Genomic DNA, 20,423 nt, shown 5'->3' on the forward strand with positions numbered 1-20,423 from the left:
GATCAGCCCGGCGTCGCAGTATCAAAACCTGTTGAACGTGTTCCCCATTCGCAACACCATATAACGGCAGAAACTCCCTGAGTTTCCCTTCTACCATTCTCAACATCCATAGCAATGTCTCCAAAGCGCGTCGCCGTCGTGACCAGCAGCACGCGCTCGCCACGTCTCAACCCCACGATCACCCAGTATGTCTATGACGTCCTTCGTGCCGACCCAACCATCCCCACGACCACATCCACCTCGACTTCCGACTCCGACCGGCGCCAGGTCACCTTCGAGATCCTCGATCTAGCCAAGCAATCGCTCCCGCTCTACGACGAGTCCGTCATCCCCGCCAGCCTGCCCGCCGACGATCCAACCCCCCACTACAGCAAACCCCACACGCGCGCATGGTCGGCCGTGGTGCGAGAATACGATGCCTTCATCTTCGTCACGCCGCAGTACAACTGGAGCATCCCCGCCAGCCTCAAAAACGCGCTCGACTACCTGTTCCATGAGTGGAAGGGCAAGCCGGCCGGGATGGTGTCGTATGGCTCGCGGGGTGGCGGGAAGGCGGCCGATCACTTGCGGGGCGTGTTGACGGGCTTGCGGATGCGAGTGGTTGGGACGGCGCCGGGGCTGCCGGTTCGGTATACCGGTCTGCCTGTAGGGTTGCTGTCGGAGGAGGAGGAGAAGGTGGATCTGGACGCGAGGGACGTGGCTGGGTGGAAAGAGTCGGGCGTGGAGGGGATGATGCGGAATCTGGGGATGGAGCTAGTGTGTGAGCTCGATAAGGAGTGAGCTGTAGCATATAGAAGTGCCTGATATCTTGGATCTTATCAGGGAAATCAGTGCCGAAATCACTAGGTAGAATTGCCTTCTCTATAAATTATACCAAGTCTTTGCATGGTTCCAAGGGGAACATGGAACTTTTCCACCAGTATACAGACCTCCGATTGAGAGAATCCTCGGATAAGGAGGATTGAGGCCAAGCAATATATAATGTCAATCCGATTCCTCGTTCCGAACTGTATTCAGTATGATTTCGGACCTTGTGATGGCGTTGCAGAATTCATGGAATGCCGAGATGGATTTGTCGACGGGAGAGAATCAGAAGAAACCGAGGGTTGACGATCGAAATGTAGGGCCATCATAGAGAAGAAAGAGGCTGAGCGCACTGGAGGGAAGGAAAAAGGAGATGAAAAGAAGCCTACGGACTGAAGCGATCTACACACTACTTACGTAGCTGTCTCCAAGGCATCAATAATCACGTTGGAAGACCATGTGACAGTGAAATAATCATAGACGCCGCTAGCGTCTGTTTTATCCAATAGTAGTTTGACCTTGTCTAGATACACATGGTCATACATATTATCATTAGCCCCATGGTTGCAACAAAGACGCAAAAACCAAGGTGCTCAGTATCGATTCACCGAGGTAGCATCCGACCGGGCGCAAGGCCCTGGTGAAGTATGAACAACAGCGACAGAGTAATCTAGTTCAGGGGTTATGGAGATGGGGCGGTAACGAGTCTGAATCATGGACCCAGAATCGCACGCACGTGTGAGAGAGGTATACTTTGGCAGATCTTACGGCTGAGACGCACTTTGCGTGGCCCTGGTTGGTCTGCATAGCCTGACGTACTCTATTGGGGGCACTACGATTCATTCGTCTGGCTCAATTCGCTCGATAGTCGATGGCTGAGAGACTAAGTATGTGGCCCCTTCTATATGTCCCTGGTCATACCCCCCACACTAGCCCTGGGGGCGATCCTTCTCTCCGCTATACAGTCGTCACTGAGATAGCGCAAGCCTGTGAGTGGTAGTGTTACCTGGACAGTTGACCCATATCCTAACCAGAGTAGGTTGAATGTAGAATAAGCGAACTGTCTGGTGAATTCCCGGAGCGACATGGGCCCCCGTCGCGCTACGAGTCATGCACGCTATCTTTGCATTCCTCGGATCGCAGGGTTATCGGACGGTGTATGGCGCGAGATGGAATCAGGTGGACTGCGCTTACGCAGTCGCGATGAGTTCTGATTTCAGATCCTTCTTTTCTTTTTCGGTTCTCTGGCGGATAAGACTGCTCGGTTGCGGTTCGTGCTTATATATATGGCGGGTTCGCGAATGCCAGGCTTCGGGGCTGGTTGGCTGGATAAGCTCCTTGGCCTGGCTCTGGTGAATTCCCGGAGCGACATGGGGGTCGCGCTACGAGTCATGCACGCTATCATTCCTCGGATTGCAGGGTTATCGTGACGTTGCGTGTAAGTATGGATATCTCTAGGAATGACTCGCAGCAGAGATAGGCGGGGTGCCGCAGCAATAGAAGTTATAACTGAAGCTTGTCGCTTGCCATCAGCGTCTCGCTTTCTCCAGAAAGAAGAATAGAATCCTGGTCAATCTGGCTCGCCATCAAAAGCCTATTGAGCTTTTTGCATTCTTCTATCAGAGCTGCTTGTCGACATAAAGTGTGCTTGCCCGAACACGGACTGGATATCAATTCACTGTCATGCATTTCACACTCCCGCTGCTGCTCGGCTATGGTAAGTATTCTCTTATGCAATCTGATAGAATTTCCTAACCATTCATCACAGCTCTGGTAGCGAATAGTTTACCCGGGCCACAGTCTGGCCCTGGGAGCTCGGTGACGCCCACCCCGTCCCTCGGAACCAGTTCAGCCAAGTTCGCGTCGAGAACCCCGGGATTTTCACACGGTATAAAACGTTCAACATTATCCAGATCCCGCGAACCTGCAATCCGTTCGACTGTGTCAATCCCCCGAACCTCCCCCAAGGCCACATCCAAGGCCACATCCAAGGCCACATCTGAAACCACCTCCAAGACAACCTCCTCCACCTCCACAGTGAGAACAGATTATACTGCGCTCTGTGAGCCAAATATGCCCGATTTAAAAATGTGGCGGGAATTCGGCATGGAGTCGTTTGTAACGAGAGTGTCAGTGACGCCGAAGATTCACAACATTCTTGAATGCTCACCTACATCTAGGTCTGATGAGATAGAGAGTGATACCATGAGCTTCCCGGACTATGTCCTAAAAAAGGTCAAAGGAGTCAAGTCATTTGACTGTCAGATGTAAGTGATTCCCATCCCTCGCAAGCCATAGACGGTTGGAAAGTAACGGTTTCTAGGGATAATGAGTGCGATTTTCAGCCCACATCGCTGGGCTGCAATGAAGATCCGGGTTCCAACAACTCTGCATACTACGCTATATTGACCTCAGTCAACTACTACCACAACTGGATAGACGGGTTGCTCAAGTCAGTTTACAACGCCAAGAGCAACCTAAGCTTTCTCGAGCCGGCTCTGTTGGCCGATTTTACGAGCGATAATTTTACGCTCGCGGTATGTCCTTGCTTCTTTGGTCTGATTGTCGGAAGAAATCATATCTGATAGTTTCTCATGCAGGCGTCCACGTGGAGAAACTCGCTTGGTTCAGGAACTATGAGCGAATTAAGTGGATTAATGTCCATAACGACGTTCTTTTTCCCAGAGTTAAGGGCACTGGGTTTGCTCGGCAGCGCTGCAACTCTCACTAGTGGCGGACTTAGTATCGATACTGGTGTACTCGGCTCCCTTCTATCGGCTACAGTTGGAGTGTTCGTTCTTCTGTCTGATAAATGGGTTATAATATACTAACCCATGATATATAGGATCGAGAACCAACTGCAAGAATCAGGTGAAATGGCCTTGTGGTTAGACACTGTCCTTGACAGTATCAAAAACTCCTATATCAAATGGGGCAATACGACCATCAATGGAGTCGTCAAGCAGGGCGGTGATCTTATCCCCTATGCAGAGAGATATGACGGTGTCGTCCAATGGATCAAAAAAGGGTATTTCACGCAAGACATTGATGAAAATTGGGAACTGAACCTAGAGGCCTCGATGATGAAGGCGATCGTGGCGATTGCCATCACGAACTACTGGCTCCAGGAAGAGGTCTTTGTCGTGAATACCTCAATGGCCCAGGCCCCTACCGGCCAGGATTACTTCACAATGGATGCTTCTGATATGACGAGGGTTATCTATGAGGGGGACGGGCAGCCCTATTATTTTGTGAAGAATTCTGCCAAACTGAAACCGACGTCAACATATGACTTGCCACCCGGAGTCAATTCCCTCGGTTCTTACGGTCTGAACGCTTCAGAGGTGATCACCGCTATCTCTTGGTCACAGAGCAAGATAGGCTTCAATACCTCCTGGTCGCCCACTCTTGCGCAGACATACCTGACGTCTCAGACCGATAAGCCACCAGGTGGCCTTTTTATGCCTATTCCTTTGTGTCAGCTAGGTGTACTTCCAACTCCAAGTCCAAATTTTTACCTCTGGAGTTGCAACGCTGAGCAGAATGTCAATTTGGTGAGGCTTCTCTTTTCCCATTCCTATTGCTACCTCTATCATCTGATATGCTAATATTTGTGCGCCGGCAGTGCATTTTCAAGCAATACATCAACTGGGCTTGCAGCAAGCAGGTCCAAATCACCAATGGGAAATACCAGTCCTGGCCATACAAGACGTACAATCCCAATTGGACATGATCATGATTTCCACACTGGGCACACATGAATAATACCGGGCACGCAGACTTGTCCGAAGGCATTGCCAGAGACTAATGTATTATGATTGATTCACGATTTTGGTGACGACAGAATATCCATACCTGAATATTATGATTCTAAATTACACTGAGCTTTTATTCCGTCAGTGGAAGATGAAATTTACCACAGAAGTCAGTTCAGCAGTAGCGACTCTCGACCGGAATGTCCGTTGTACATGATCAAGAATTGTCGGTGTCCATTCATGGATGCGTAAGAATCTGATTAAAAGCTACAGCGCCTGCTTCGCCCAGGTGGCTCTTATATGTCAAATCTAAGCTGCAGCCAGGAACCTGGCAAAAGAAAGGAAACTTCAGAGCATCCGAGGGCTCAGGGAAGCACTGACGATGGCTATGTGCTTGTGTATATTCAAGGTATCAATTTAATTACGCCGGATTACCCCCAGTATATACTTTTACCCTTAGACACAAGCCTATTATTTCACTTCCAATATATCCTCCCTCGAGATTCCACTGCGATCACACATCGCCCGGAAGATACCATCTTTCCTATCCCACAAAGCAAGCGGAGAGTCCATCTCCGCAATCTGGCCCTGGTCCATGACGCAGATGCGGTCGTAGTGGATAATGGTACGCAAGCGGTGGGCAATGCACAGCAAGGTTCTCCCCTGGAAACCCTGCGCCATGGTACGCTGGATCTTCTGGTCCGTCTCAAAGTCGACGGAAGAAGTGGCCTCGTCACAGACGATGATGCGGGCGTCGCGGACGAGAGCACGGGCGAGAGCCATGAGTTGACGTTGGCCTAGAGAGAAGTTCAGTCCTTCTTCGTCGACGGGTGATTCGAGGGTGAGGTGGTTCGGGGGACGGGCTTTGGCGTCGCTATCTGTGGCCGGGGTTGTGATGCCGGTGCCGGGCCCGCTGTGGAGGCCTTCTGTGTCTGGTCCTAGGGTGTCTTCGCCGATGAGGTAGGCTTTACGCAGGGCAGACCAGAGCTCCAGATCAGCGTGTTCGTTGAACGGATCCAGGTTGGTGCGGATGGTGCCCTTGAAGAGTGCTGGGTCTTGCGGGATGATGGCCAGTCGGGAGCGGAGATCATGGAGGCCAACAGTTGAAATGTCGATGTCGTCGATCTTGATGGTGCCGCCGGATAGCTCTGATAGGCGGAACAGTGCAGACATGATACTCGATTTGCCTGCTCCCGTACGGCCAACGATCCCAATGCGTTCGCCACCCCGTATGTCCATAGAAAGACCCTTAAGCACCAGCGGCAGTCCGTCTCGGTATCGCATCTGCGTGTTTTCGAATTCGATGCGACCTTTCTCGGGCCAAGTAGGAGCCACCTCCACGCGGTGCAGAGGAGCTTCTTCCTCGAGCTCAGTTCCGTAATAGTGTAGTCGCTCCGTGGCATTCATGTCATTTTCCACTTCAGCAAATTGCCGGACTGTGAACTGCAGCATCTGCGCGATGGACAGAATATACGACAGCACCAGCCCGGCAATGCTGGGAGAGACATTGAAACGAGACGTTACTACCAAAACACCAGTGACAAAGACGAGGCAAGTAGCCACGCCATCCAATCGAATACTGAGCCAGCGCTGATTGGAGAAGGTCAAGAAATATGCACCATTCATCACGTCAATTGCATCCCGGATGTTGCGCCGAAATTGATTTTCGACTCCGTAGGCGCGAATGCATGCAGTGCCGGTGATGGCTTCGCCGAATTTCGCGTAGACCATTGAACGCAAGAGTGCTTCGTGGCGCTTCATCTCGCGCGCAGATGCTCGATAGTAGTTTGCAGCCAACAGGAAAAGAATGAACAAAGGCACGAGTGCGATGACGAACTAGAAAAGGTGAGTAAACTTCCACAAATGAAGAATTCTGTAAACCTACATAGTAGAAGAAGACGATGATCAACACCATGACAGAAATAATCATGGTCACCGTCAATGCATACATACGCATCGCATCTGATAGCTCATTGTCCATAACTTGAATATCTTTCGAAAACCGGTTGGTGATTCGACCGAGAGGTGTGGTGTCGAAAAAGGACATCGGAGCACGGAGAACACGGTTCATGGCATGGTGAAGCATCGTTCTGCTAGCATTTGTTCCGCATGTGGTCATATAGGTCGAGAAGAGAAACATGAGCGCAACAACACCGGCACCTAGCCCGGCATAGATCCCAATATACTGGCCTGTTGAGAGCGACGGGTACTTGTCGGAGGTCCAGTATGAGAGCCACAAGCTAGTCCAAATGGTGCCAACGTTTGTAACGGCCAGTAAGACCAAGATCATAATGGCGTTTAAGTAGCTGCCAGAAGCTCGGATGTACGCCTTCCAGACGCCCCAACCTACTGACGCAGTGGCCTTTTCTTCTTGCTGCATCAAGCCAGCGGCGGGCTTACCGGATGCTGCCTCCTTTGGACGTCTCTCTATCTCGTGGGGTTCTTCAATCGTCTCTTCGGGCTCGTTGGCTTCTTCTTCTTCCGCATCCTCCTGTCCTGAAGTAGACATTAGTCGCTTGAAGACCTCGTTGTCACGCATCAGATTGTCAAATGTGTCGACCGCATGGATTCGGCCTTGATCCATGACCACAATCCTGTCACAGCGGCTAAGCACGTGGAGCTGGTGGGTTGCCAGGATTCTGCATCGGTCCTTGAGGAGACCGCAAATAGCCTTATCCATGATGTGACGACCGACATGGGCATCCACAGCCGACAGGGGATCATCCATGAGAACAAGATCGGCGTTGAAATAAATGGCTCGAGCAATGTTCAGGCGCTGTTTCTGTCCTCCGGACACCGTAATACCACGCTCACCAATCTCAGTCTGGTCTCCTTGAGGCAGGATCTCAAGATCTGGGGCCAGAGCACATGCATCGACAACCTGATCATACCAGTTTTCGTCGTAATCTTTTCCGAACAAAATGTTGTTTCGAACAGAAGTATTCTGGATCCAGGCATACTGTGGACAGAATGCCCGCGTTGTGCTCATACGAACTTTGCCATTTGTCACTCGCATGTCGCCAGCAAGTGCAGACAATAGGGAACTTTTACCGCAGCCCACTGTTCCAATAACAGCCAGGAGCTCGTTGCGTCCCACGTCGAGAGTCATATTGTTAAGTTTAAACGGCTCTGCGGAGACCACGTCCGTGGATTTCTCATCTTCCTTGGGCGGCTTGACTCCCGCAGACTTCTTTTTGTTAGGCTCGCCATCTTTGTCGGTCGGGAGCCGCTCCCATGTAAACGATGCGTCCTCGAGTTCGATTGCATTCCTCATTTGCTCATCTCTTTCGATATCTTCTTTCTGTTCTTCTGCCATGAGGAACTCCTGGATGCGATTCACTGCAGTCAGTGCATCGGTCACTTGGCCAAGAACCATCGGAACCATATTCAGTGGCATCCGCAGCGAGTTGAACAGGGCCAGCGACGAGAAGATCGGGGCTGGGTTCAGGTCATGTTTCGAAAGGGCGTATGTGATGAATGCCAGCATTGAGGCGAAGATAGGAATCGACATGGATACACAGAGGATAGCGTTTCGAACAGCAAGGAGAGTCTGGATAGAGCGGATCTCGCGTTTGCGGATCTCCTTCAGGCGGCCCAGGAAGCTGCTCTCCCATCCAAAGAATTTGACAAAGCGGACAGCTTGTAGGATCTCCTGGGTGAGTGACACGCGCTGATCTGTGATTTTGTTAATGTTTCTTCGTCGCTTGACCAGAAAGCGCATGGCGAAAACAAGAAAGGGCATCCCAATCACCAGGAGTGCGTATCCCGAGAGACAACTGTAACCAATGTTGACCAATAGAAGGATGAGGGTTACGATGATGGAAACGGGTGCTGTCCAAAGCATGTGGAACATGCCACAAGCCAGATTGATGCGGTCGACGTCAATACTCATCAACGCCACGATACGACCATTACTCCATCCCCGGCCATCACCCGCTACCCCTTGAGCTGCAGGGACCTTCTCAGTAGCCTTGGTGTTTTGCTGCTTCTCCTTGCCGTCTGATTTCAAAAGGGCATCCTTGGTAGCCTCCAAGGCCTGGACTTCCTCGGCAGTCGCCTTTCCTCCAGCCTTTGCACGGCCCGACAATTTCATCGCCTTGTTGAAGATGTGCGAAATGAGGACCGCGCGAATCTGGCCGCCTACCATCTGACCTCGGTACAGAAACTGGTTCGTACATAAACTCTGCAGGGCTTGCATGGCGGAAATCCCCACGACAAAGCCCATGCCCTTGCCAATATGCGGGGAAGAATGGCCTCTCTCTTCGGCAGCATATGCCTCGTCGGCAAAAGTGATCAAGTACCGAGTCAAATAGGGCGCAAACACCAGCAGCAAGGCGCTGAAGAGCGAGCAGATTCCACCAAGCAGGAACTCAAATCTGAACGTGTCGTACAGCGCCATGAGCAACGGTCGCTTACTCGCGCGGGCGGTGCGACTTTCCAGCGCCGCATCCAGCCGGTCTGATAGGACATCTACTGCACGATCCGGATTGACCGTCCAGATATCCTGGAGCTCGAGCGGCCGTAGATACCCGACCTGGCGCATCATCTGTCAGTCAATTGCTTGTACATCTCCAGCAGGAAGCTCCATGCATCATACGTACCTTCATCAAAGGGGACATCCACTGGAAGTACATGGTACTCAGCACCGAGGCCCCGTATTCCCTCGACACCGTCCGCTCCTCCGGCACCGGCGGAGGCTCCTGCCACCGCAGCGGATTAAGTTTTTGATGCCATTTCTTCTTCTGCACGGGGGGCTGCACGCTCAGATCGGGCGCCTTGGCTTCCTCGCCGGATGCCGCGCGGGAGCTCGAGGCTGCCTGGAGCTTCTCGCTGTCCGCAACCACAACCTGCGGCAGTGGATCGTTCGGCGCCGACATGCCAACAAATCCGACAGTCTGAGATTCTGGCCTGACACGAGCGAGAAAAAAGCCGGGGAAGGAGCACAAGTATATTAATGACTCCTACCGCATCGCATGGCGGGGCGATAAGCGGGACGCCAACGGGCGTTTCTGAAAACGGAACCGGTTGCGGTGTGGCCCACCAAGGGGACGTCCCTGGCGCTATATGGTCGTGGGGGGCAACGAAGTAATTGCTTGACGTGGATGTGGATGTGGATGTGAATGGGCGGGAAAAGGAAAAATGACAATGGCGAGGCTGCTTCAGTCCACTAAGCTTCCAGACCTCTCCCGAAACCCGAGAACGAGCTCTCCACGGTGGACAGAAATCGATCGCATCCGACAGGAGCAGTTATGCAGCATTACCAGCACGCATATTATTGGCCAGCTTTGGCAGAGTCGGCAGTCGGCCCTCGGGATTCCGGAGCCTCCGGTTCTGCGATGCGCATTCATATTCATTAATAAAGAGGCCAGCTATCACTGGAATAGCTGGCAGAGCCAATGATGGCGCATGAAAAAGCACAGCTCAACCTGGCATCGGCTACACCCGTTATCTCCGGTCCGAGCGGCAAATTCGCGGAATTTGTACAAGCGTTCAAAGAGTCATAGTAAATATCCATGGATAGGATGACCTGGTCGCCTAATATGACACAGAACATGCATAATCTGCGTATCCAAGGTGCGCGCGAACGCGTGGCTTTCATACAATCTTTTTTAGTCCGTTCCGTCGTCACATCGTGAGACACAACGCCCATCTCGGTGACTCAACCCCCCCAAAAAAAAAAAAAACAAAAAAACAAAAAAAAAAAAAAAAAAAAAAAAAAAACAAAAAACAAAAAAAAGGCAAAGCTATCGGCCTCGCATGTGGGATCCTCAGCCTGGCCGCTAACGGGGCACATCTATGAATCATCCCATCCCGGTCTCTAGTTCTCAACACCGATCTTGACCTTCTTCTCCGGCGGAGGAATAACGTGGTCCTCGGCCGCCCCCTTCAAGTTGGGGAGCTCCGTCACAGCAGCCTTGATAATATCCAGCGCCTTCTGGATCTCATCCTCCGTGATGACCAGCGGTGGGGCCAGACGGATGATATTCTGGTGGGTCGGCTTGGCCTATGGAAGGATTGTTAGCTGTCTACCCATTGAATACTTCGATATTGAAGCCACGTACCAGCAAGCCCTTCTCCTTCATCAGCATACACAGGTCCCAGGCAGAGTGCCCGTTGGCCTTGGATTCATCAATGACAATAGCGTTGAGCAGACCCTTGCCACGGACAGTCTGAATCAGCGGGCTCTGGAGACCCTCCAGCCCTTGGCGGAATAGGTGGCCGAGCTTCTCAGCGCGCTCGACCATCTGCTCCTCCTGGACCACCTCTAGGGCGCGAATGGCCACAGCGCAGCCCAGTGGGTTGCCGCCGTAGGTCGAACCGTGGGTGCCCGGCTCGATCGTGAGCATGACGTCCTTGCGACCCAGCACACACGAGACGGGGTACATGCCACCGGAGATGGCCTTGCCCAGCAAGACCAAATCGGGCTTGATTCCGCTCCACTCGTGGCACAGCAGCTTGCCCGTACGGGCAATGCCAGTCTGGATCTCATCGCAGATCAGGAGCGCATTGTATTTATCGCACAGGGCGCGGGCCTCCTGCAAGTAGTCCTCGTCCGGTACTACGATCCCTGCTTCACCCTGGATCGGCTCGACCAGAAAGGCGGCCAGGTTCGAACCGGCCTTCTCAAAGGCCTCGCGCAGGGAGGCCTTGTCATTGTACACGATGGGCTTCTCGGTGCCGGGGATGTTGCACCCGATGCCTGGCAGGTAAGGCCCGTAGTGCTCACGAGACTCGGGGTCCGATGACAAGGAGATGGCGGCGAACTAATGCAAGGGGCCACTGCGGTCAGTCACTGTGTGTGAAAGAATGTAACACGTCTCACAGAGCGTGGTAGGGCGTGGCAGGAAGGAAAGGGGCATGCGACTCACCGTCCGGCCGTGGAAGTTGTTCTCTGCACTCAGCACCACCGCCTGGTTCTCTGGAATGCCCTTCACCTTGTAACCCCACTTCCGGGCGATCTTGATGCCCGTCTCCACTGCCTCGGCGCCGGTGTTCATGGGCAGCACCATGTCGAAGCCAAAGTAGCGAGTGACGAACTCGGCGAACCGGGGGAATACATCATTGTAGAATGCGCGCGAGCTCAGCGTCACACGCGAGGCCTGGTCAACCAGGGCTGCAACGAGCTTGGGGTGACAGTGACCCTGATTTACGGCGGAGTAGGCGGAGAGGAAGTCGAGGTAGTGTCGGCCTTCGGGGTCCCAGACGGAGGTGCCCTGGGCACGCGCAAAGACCACCGGCAGCGGGTGGTAGTTGTGAGCGGCATAGTTCTTCTCGGCTTGAATGGCTGCCTCGGTCGAGGTAGCATGGTAGTGGGCGAAGGCTTCATTCGTCCCGTTGGAAGCCATGGTGAATTGCGGGGAACGCTCAGTTGGCGAGAGCTGACGAGTAAAGTGGAGGATCAGCAGGCTGGAGAGTGGTATCCAGCACAGAAAGGGACTGGGAGGTATCTTGCAGATGTGCGAACAGAGAGAAGAAGTCGAGTGAAATTGCCAATGAAGGGCGGTTATGTAGGATTTCGAGGACCGTGGAATTGGCTGTGGCGTATAGATCCGCACCCGCCGCTATTCCGCTAAGTGCAAGTGCTTTCTCCTAAGTGCAGGTCGTCGCGAGCCCTCTCACCTCCCGACATCCACTGTTCGCTAAGCGCAGGATTACACGAGCCCGCGCTCGATTTGTGTCTTGTCCCCTCTTGGCCAATCCTCTCAACGGTTCCAATCGGCGACTGGCACCAGGCCATCAGTCCAGAAATCCTCATCTCCTCCTGTTGATGTCATGCTCCACGGCTCCGCGCGCACCTCCGCCATGGCCCTCTAAGCTGAGCCAGTGATGGATGTGGGATTAGCTTGATTGGTTTCAACGTTGATCTGATTCGTCTCAACCATGTCGTCCTCCAATTCCTCCCCGCGTCGCGTCTCGTCGCCCCCCGCGTCGCCCGCCAGCAATATCCTCCTCTTCCTCATCGGGTTTCGTATCCTCAACGCGTTCGCGGTCCGCACCTTCTTTCAGCCCGATGAGTTCTTTCAGTCGCTAGAGCCTGCATGGCAGATCGCGTTCGGCAAGGGGCAGGGCGCCTGGATAACGTGGGTAAGTGGGATCGCAACCGCGCCGACAACCACATCGCGGGCTTCTAATGGTCGATGGTAGGAATGGCACCACCAGTTACGATCCTCTATACACCCCCTTCTTTTCGCCGGCATCTATAAAACTGCAGATTTCCTCGCATCCGTCTTTCGTCTCCCTGACGCGACACGCGCGGAGCTTCTGATCGCCGGCCCGAAGACCGCACAAGCCGTGGTGTCGGCCATCGGAGATTTCTACACTTGGAAACTAGCGACTGGCATATATGGGGAAGACTCCCGCGGCGCTTGGGCAACGGTACGTGTGGCGCTGAGGCGTGAGGCTGCGTGTGTTTAGTGCGTGGCGGAGAACACCGGTTGATCTGTTTTGATAGCTTCTCGCTACGATCTTGAATCCGTGGCAGTGGTTCTGCTCCACGAGGACTCTGTCGAATTGCTTGGAGACAACACTCACAGTCGTCGCATTGGACCAGTGGCCGTGGCAGTGGTCAGCGGGCTCTTCAACCGGCGATAATCGTCGGCGGAATACCAGTAACGCCAAGCGCACGGACGAGGATCGAAGGCTTCTACGAAGGTATGACTGGCACAAAACTAAAGCTCTCACACGGCAATTGCTCATGCGCGTTATGCATAGTCTTCGTCAATGTCTAGTTCTGGCAGCTGTCGCGTGTATCCTCCGCCCGACTAATGTCCTGGTCTGGGCAACCCTGGCCAGTTTCGCTTGGCTTCGAACATCTTGGAGCCAGCGCAAAGTCCTCGTTCGTGAGGTTCTAGCTTGCGGGTGAGTCGCATTTCCCTGTCTAGCTTTCTCAAGCAGCCAGCTAACATCATGGGTCTCACAGAACGACGATTCTAGCTGTGTCAGCTGTCGCGGACCGCCTTTTCTATGGAATTTGGACCTTCCCTCCGCTCCGATTTCTATATTTTAATATTGCACAGTCACTCGCGGTCTTCTATGGCAGAAATGACTGGCACTATTATGCGTCGCAGGGCTACCCGCTTTTACTCACAACCTTCCTTCCTCCTGCTCTTGTCGGCCTCTACCGTACATTGACGACGCGAACCTCGACGGCTGCAGACAGAGTGCAGACGGCAACTCGGGTGCAGTTGGCGACGGTGTGTATCTTGATGCCATTTGTCTTATCTCTTATTTCGCATAAGGAGGTCCGTTTCATCTATCCATTGCTACCGTCGCTGCACATCCTGGCTGCGCCGCCTCTAGTGCAGTTCTTCTGGCCGGCTTTCCAGTCGAGATCTCCCCACTCCTATACACCTCAAAGACTCACCTTTCTCTTCGTGGTACTTGTCAACCTGGTTATTGCACTATACACCACCCTTTACCACGCGTCGGGGCCTGCCAATGTGCTCGCCTACCTTCGGAACCAACATGAAATCCATTCTCCGTCCACTAGGAAGGGAACATCCTCTATCCATTCATCAGCCAGGCAACGCCAGGCTGGAATCACAGCAGGTTTCCTCATGCCCTGTCACAGCACCCCCTGGCGATCCCACTTAGTCTACCCCAGCATCGACGCATGGGCCCTGTCTTGCGAGCCCCCAATTGATCTCAACGAGACTCAAAAAACCATCTACCGCGACGAAGCCGACCAATTCTATGATGACCCCAACCAATACCTTCGCGAGCACATGGTCGGCGGCCTTCGCTACGTGCCCCGACGCTCAACCTACATCGACGGACCCCGAAACATCCCAGCATCCAATGCCACCCCAGCACCACTCCACGAGTGGCCCGACTACCTCATCTTCTTCGCGCAGCTAGAGCCCACCCTCAACAGACTCTTGCGCGCCTCTTTCTACGACGAATGCTATCGTACCTGGAACACGCACTGGCACGACGACTGGCGCCGGCGCGGCGACATCGTCGTCTGGTGCCTCGACACCTCCGAGCAAGACAAATGGCGCGCCGAGACCCGGCGCCAGGTACAAGAGAGCCGGGATCGCCAATTCGACCGTATCGTCGAGGCAATCAGGACGCAAGCCCACGGCCCGCAGAAGCGCGGCTGGAAATCACTTCTCCCCTCGTCCCTCCCTTGGTCCACACCCACATCCTCCGCCTCTGCCCGTTGGCGACGCGCCGTGCAGTCGCTCTTCCCGTCGCGGTCAACCCGCGTCTGGCCCTGGACTACACGCTCTCGCAGCGACGCCTTCTGGTCCAAGTTCCGGCGCCAGCCTCCCAGCGCCTGGGGATGGGTTCCCGCGCTGCCGAAGTGGTCCTGGCCTTCTCTCCCGTCGTGGATGGGCGGGAAACCTCAGAAGAAGACTCGGTTTGAACGCGACCTGTGGTCTTGATATATCCTGTGCGTCAAACTGCTACAAATGATACTATCTGCTGCTGAGAATGACCTCGTGGAGGGCCTTTTTCGCCTCTAATTATTCTCCATTTCACCCAAAATGTGTGTACATGTGTTTCTTCGGGTCCAGCGAGCGTCTTCGTAAATAGAAATAAAAGAAATGCAGTTTGAACACGACAGTCAAGTCATCAACTTATAGATCCAAAATAAGGCCGATATTCACTGTGGAGAAACGACAGAAATATGTACCATTGACCCGCTAATTGGAGACCAACAAAACAAAGAAAGGTTGTTGTGTACAGCGAAAGAAGAATCAACAGACAGAAACCAAAATGAAAACCAGTATGAAGGAGCGTAGTACATGGACCGGACAAATGTAAAGATATACCAGCCCATGGTCATGAACCACGTCTCGTCGATCCATCTATATCCGTAATATTAGGCACGGAATGAGCAAAGCCAAAAGAGAAAGAAAAGAGAAAAGAGAAAGATGTAGAGAGAAGTAAATATCCATATCCATATCCATATCGACTTGATTTTATCGACTTTGCAAGGCCGTCTATGAGTAGAAAGCAGAACGATGGTCTTGTCTCATCTCGTCGGAATCATTGACATCAGCCGTAGCGAGCACTCAGACTGGCAAATGCATCTGGGCTGTGTCGGCCGTTTTGAAGCCCGTTGATGTCCACACTGGGCTGGCTCATGTGGGTTCGCGGGAAGGTTGGGTTCATAGCCGGCGCACCAGCCATGGGGGCGGTGGAGGTTTTCATACCCATGCCCGTGCCCATGCTCGCTGCTGGTGTCGGTACTGATGCGCCGTTGGTGCCCATACCGATGCCCAGGCCTGAGGGCGAGTAGGGCGTCACACCGGCTTGGGCGGCAAGACCTGAACCAACACTTGCGGCGCCAAATGGATTGCGGGATGCAGTGAATGGGTAGCCTGCGCCGTTTGGCTGTTGCGGTGTTGGTATGTTGGAGCTGGGCTGGCTTTGTGGAGTGGAGTTGAGAGAGTGCGTCAAGGGTGGAACGGGACTGGTTCCTGCGCCAGGCTGGAATTGATTCTGTTCAGGGATGGGGGGGATGGAAGTGGGTGAGGGGGATAAATTGTATAGAGAGAGAATGCTGCCTTTGTCCATGCGGCCGGTGGCTTGGGGCATCAACTGCTGCGGTTGCTGGGGCTGGGGTTGCAATTGGTTCGGATAGCCCCCGGCGCTTTGTGGATTGTTAAGGCCCGTCGACTGCTGGAAGGGATTATAAGATCCTTGGGCGTTCTGTGGCTGCTGCGGCTGTGCTTGGAAGGAAGGAGTCTGTCCAAATGGAGAGGTGCGAAATGGCGAGGTTGAAGAGACCGCTGGCATCGTGTTTGCATGCTGAGGTGGCCGAGGCACAAATGTATTGGAGATCGATGGAACAGATTGCTGCGGCTGAGGCTGGAAAGGAGTGTTCTGCTGGGGAGCGTTGTTGAAGAATGGGTTGTTTTGCGTGGTATTGGAATTCCCATATAGTTGGTTGGCCACGCCGCCCTGCGGCTGGGGCGCTGTCTGGAAGAACGGATTGTAGCTATTGTCCATGGGCTGAGGTGAGGAAGCGTAGGGACCTTGAGAAAAGGTCGATGGGACGGGCGGCGTATATGGTTGCTGGTACGGAGGCTGTTGCATTGGGTTTGCTTGGCTTGGATAACCCCCGGTGGAGTGCGGGAATAAGGGCTGGGAAACCTGCAAATTCTGGAATGAGGTCTCCAATGGCTGTGCCGATGCTGGTGTCTGGGTCGGCCGATCAAACGGGTTATACGATGCAGACTGTTGGGGGACTGGATTCGAGACTGCCCTGTCGAAGGGATTGGTTGATGTCTCCGGTTTTGGGGTCACAGTACGCGCCGCTGTCGTGGGATTCGCCGCGGTGGCCGGGGCCGGGGTTCTCGTTCGTGATGAAGCATTTCCTCCTTCGCCCAACCTCACCAATGTCTCTACAGACCGATCCAAATTCTCATTGAGACCGCGGAGGACCATCTCATTCCGCCGGTCATTTTCGAAGCCCATTTCCCGCAGTGCTGCCATCTTCGATTCAAAGGATGTAGTCGCCACGTCCGCAACTGGTGCGCCGAGACCGGACGACTTTCTCGTTGATGGCGGGGGAGACCAAGACTGCTGGTCTGAGCCCGGTGAAGCCTTCGATTTGGTCCCGAATCGACGGAGATTCGAGGTCGAGGAGGAACCTCTCAGGCCGAACCCAAAGAACTTGCCCGACTTGGGTGGCAGCGGAGGTGGCGAGCCCTCGGGCGATCGACTGGGGGATCTGTTGCGTCTGGAACTGTCGGAGGCCCTGGTGTAGCTAGAATCATCCCGGCTGGGAGGCTTCGGCTTCCCATCCTCCAACGACCGATACTGGTATTTTTGCCGGATGAAACGTTCCATGCACGAGTCGGCCTCGTCGACGTCAGTCGGGACTGGGGGCTTGACGTTCTTGGGGTTGTAAATCTTGTTCATGAGAAGGTTGCCATGCGATTTCATGCTCTGGTCAAGTATAGCCCGTCAGCATGCGGGATTCACTTCGAGTTGGAGACTCCGGGTGCACTCACGTCAACCTGCTCCGACGACCAGGTGTCCATTGTCAACGACTTGACCTTGGAAATATGCGTGCCGAGCTTGCGGTGGATTGCGGCGCACCGCATGCAGAGAAAGATACCCATCTATCGGAGAGAAACGATCAGTCTGAGGACTCGAGGGTGAGATCGGAAATCACGACGGTTCATACATTCCAGCTTGCCCATCCTACGATTGAGATATGCAAGTCAGTAGAGGTTCCCAAGAACACTCCTCCACGGAGGGTGCAACGAACCTGGGGTCAAGGCCTCGCAATCGGCACATCGGTCGTTGCCAGGAACAGTGCGGATCAGCTCGGCCAGAGCCTTCTCGTTCCGCAGCTGCTGGCGCTTGCTGATGCCATTCGGCATGGTGAATTAAGGAGTGGACACAATGCAATGATTGATAGGGAGGGAATAGGGGAGAAGGAAAAGATCCAGACAGGGCGGAGAAGGATGACGGCCGAATCTGCGAGGGGTAAGTTGCACCCCGGAATCCGCTCCAGAGGCTCTATGGTCAGGACTACGCCCGGCGCTCTGTTGCAAAGAGCAATTTCAAGCTCCGCTGCCAAGGCTCTTTGCGCTGGAGAGACAAAAGGTTCGTCAGCCAGGAGGGCCGACGTAGCAGCCAGGGGACCTGCGGTCCCGTCTGATGCAAGGCCAGAGTAGCATTCCGCCTAAGTCCGGCAAGCTCGATATCCGGCGAGTCTCTACCAGACCGGCTCATTCGGGAGTATCCCAATGCGCCACGCATCTACGAATTCTACAATTGATGCCAATAGCATGGCTGGCCCAGTTGGGTCTGTCCGAGCAGCAGGTGACTTGCATCTACCACTGCACTTAACCAGCCGAAGCCGGCCAGCGCGGTCGAGAAGCCTTAAGTTGCTCAGAGATTTGATCTAGTACGCCAATATGACCTGCCATCCTATGGCATGGAGGGATTGGAGGTTGATTATGCGTTCGTGATTTTCATGAAGTGTTATGGAGAGCAGAAATCACGGGCGGCGAAAATTTCTGATATAGCATGTGGACACGTGATGCGACTAGGTGGGTCACGTGCCGGGCGCCTTTTCTGCGTCGATTTTCTCTTTCGTTTCTTCGCCTCTTCCCAACCGTCAACCCTCCACGCGAGGGCCACGCCGTCGCGGGACAGCGCCTCGATTCTGAGATGTGAGGATGGAGTCGCTGCTTCCCGACGGCCGTGATCGAATAGCTACTGGATACCAGTACTCATACCCACATAACCCGCGCGGTGCCTCCTCGGTGGCCTCAACGCTTCATGGGTGATTTTTATCGTTCGTTCGGTGGGAGATCAAAACCAAACAGCTTTTAGCAGGGCTGCGTCTACTCCACCCTGGCACTCGGTTCAATTGAGTGTCAGGACTATTTATACGACGAACATTCCCAGCTCGGTGCAGAAATGAAGATTCCAAATGCATTCTGTCGGTGCTTGCAACCTTCCTTCGAGGTCGCTCAGTTGTTTTCCCTCATACTGTAGTTGGCCGGCGAAATTCTACTCATGGTAGGCTTGCCTTGTTGGACAGTAAGATGGAATCACCCTGGACGCCATCCTGTCTGGTAGAAATCAATCATGGATCACTCCGACCCAGCCATCCTTCACCCTTTTCGTGCCTTCCAATGCATCGCAGGGTCCAAAGTGTACCCATGCATATTCTCGCAATCCATATTCAACCTCCGCTTGCCTAGACCTGCTGCTGCCGACAGTGCCTGTCGCGTTTGGGTGGTTATGCTGAGCCCTGCTCCGTATAAACCCCGTCGGCATAGAGACGTATCACTTGGTAGGGCCGATTCTTGAGGAAGAGCTTTAGATTCTAGTATCGGCGGCCCTGCTCGTCCGTGCCCAGTCTCTCCAAGGAGTCCAGAAGGACTGCATCCAAAGGTCAGCTCTCGTCCACCTCCCCAGGTCTTGATTACTGGGTCAATCTGGGAGATGCAAGCTCACTCTTCTGTCGAGACTGCACGCTGCGTCGGATGATGAGGCCGAAATGCGAGTTTGGGTCCACCAATTTCAGAGTAGGCCACAGTCCCTCGGGCCAGCAGTCTTTGTTGATGTCGAATAGACTCACGTTGACGCCCGTGGGTCCGTCAAAAGTCTTCGGTGTCATGTTAGCCCGAGGTTTCTTTTTCTGCTGTCCGATATAAGAGATTTGCACCCGATACATACATCACGAGAGGCCCATGGAAATGACATGGTCAAACACTCGAGCAGAAAATTCACAGGTTAGATTGATGCTCTTTCAGCTAAAACGTGAGAAGATGGTGGTCAGAGTATAGCAACCGAGTAGTATAGTATATAATTAGATAGTCACCGGATGCTTTGGTTTTCCTAGCGCTGACTATATTTGGCCACGCATGACATGTATCAGATCTTTCTTTTGATTAAGCCCCGGGCGGCAAGTAGACACTGTCAGAGCATGAGGTAATGTGCATTTCGTGAGGCTGAGCGATGCTCGTTTCAGTGCAGTAGGATGTCATTGGGCCCCCCATGACACAGCGGCAATTGATAGGCAGCGGTTGCATGCAACACAAAGACTTTTTCTGGCGAGGACTATGCCTTCAGTCTCGCAGTCGATCGGCGTACGGGTGCCCATGATCCCAAGTTCCAGGAGCAAACGTGGAGAAGGGCTGGAGTCTAAACACGAAACCTTTCTGTATCTGAGTAGGCGGAAGGGCGAAGAATATGACACTTTCCCTATCTTTCCCAATTTCGTGCTTCCTACCTAGTCTCTTTGGGACGAAGTTCCAGTCTCTGTGATAGCAGAGATGGTGTTGTTCGATGAGCTGCGCTTGCAATCATCCATTTCTCCTTGTGATTCGACTCTCTTGAATGGTGTCCCCATTATCAGATTTACCGGCCCGCGGTTATTGCCAC

General features: G+C 53.5%; 7 protein-coding genes across 7 annotated transcripts; 3 read left to right on the plus strand and 4 right to left on the minus strand.

The window, feature by feature from the left end:
* Positions 1-114: 114 nt before the first annotated feature.
* N7459_005740 (flavin-dependent quinone reductase) lies at positions 115-780 on the plus strand (the record flags this gene model as incomplete). Its single annotated transcript, XM_056944924.1, has 1 exon — positions 115-780. One exon carries the CDS (start codon positions 115-117, stop codon positions 778-780), a length of 666 nt encoding a protein of 221 aa, XP_056799259.1.
* A 1,707-nt stretch (positions 781-2,487) lies between these two features.
* Positions 2,488-4,537, plus strand: N7459_005741 (uncharacterized protein; the record flags this gene model as incomplete). The annotated part of the gene is made up of 7 exons (XM_056944925.1): positions 2,488-2,521; positions 2,573-2,933; positions 2,985-3,071; positions 3,128-3,341; positions 3,405-3,595; positions 3,650-4,358; positions 4,430-4,537. The coding sequence occupies 7 exons, from the start codon at positions 2,488-2,490 to the stop codon at positions 4,535-4,537; spliced, it is 1,704 nt and encodes a 567-aa protein (XP_056799260.1).
* A 493-nt stretch (positions 4,538-5,030) lies between these two features.
* On the minus strand, positions 5,031-9,436 carry N7459_005742 (ATP-binding cassette transporter YOR1; the record flags this gene model as incomplete). Its single annotated transcript, XM_056944926.1, has 3 exons — positions 5,031-6,395; positions 6,445-9,093; positions 9,161-9,436. 3 exons carry the CDS (start codon positions 9,434-9,436, stop codon positions 5,031-5,033), a joined length of 4,290 nt encoding a protein of 1,429 aa, XP_056799261.1.
* Positions 9,437-10,377: 941 nt separating this feature from the next.
* Positions 10,378-11,905, minus strand: car2 (ornithine-oxo-acid transaminase; the record flags this gene model as incomplete). The annotated part of the gene is made up of 3 exons (XM_056944927.1): positions 10,378-10,563; positions 10,622-11,323; positions 11,429-11,905. 3 exons carry the CDS (start codon positions 11,903-11,905, stop codon positions 10,378-10,380), a joined length of 1,365 nt encoding a protein of 454 aa, XP_056799262.1.
* A 535-nt stretch (positions 11,906-12,440) lies between these two features.
* gpi10 (putative glycosylphosphatidylinositol-alpha 1,2 mannosyltransferase) lies at positions 12,441-14,947 on the plus strand (the record flags this gene model as incomplete). Its single annotated transcript, XM_056944928.1, has 4 exons — positions 12,441-12,644; positions 12,705-12,935; positions 13,012-13,418; positions 13,480-14,947. 4 exons carry the CDS (start codon positions 12,441-12,443, stop codon positions 14,945-14,947), a joined length of 2,310 nt encoding a protein of 769 aa, XP_056799263.1.
* Positions 14,948-15,563: 616 nt separating this feature from the next.
* Positions 15,564-17,902, minus strand: N7459_005745 (uncharacterized protein; the record flags this gene model as incomplete). Its single annotated transcript, XM_056944929.1, has 4 exons — positions 15,564-17,462; positions 17,528-17,638; positions 17,704-17,720; positions 17,788-17,902. The coding sequence occupies 4 exons, from the start codon at positions 17,900-17,902 to the stop codon at positions 15,564-15,566; spliced, it is 2,142 nt and encodes a 713-aa protein (XP_056799264.1).
* A 1,460-nt stretch (positions 17,903-19,362) lies between these two features.
* On the minus strand, positions 19,363-19,656 carry N7459_005746 (uncharacterized protein; the record flags this gene model as incomplete). The annotated part of the gene is made up of 2 exons (XM_056944930.1): positions 19,363-19,418; positions 19,494-19,656. The coding sequence occupies 2 exons, from the start codon at positions 19,654-19,656 to the stop codon at positions 19,363-19,365; spliced, it is 219 nt and encodes a 72-aa protein (XP_056799265.1).
* Positions 19,657-20,423: the final 767 nt, after the last annotated feature.

The sequence above is a fragment of the Penicillium hispanicum genome, assembly GCF_028827665.1.
Source record: "Penicillium hispanicum strain IBT 35686 chromosome Unknown utg000005l_segment0_segment0, whole genome shotgun sequence".
NCBI lineage: Eukaryota > Fungi > Ascomycota > Eurotiomycetes > Eurotiales > Aspergillaceae > Penicillium > Penicillium hispanicum.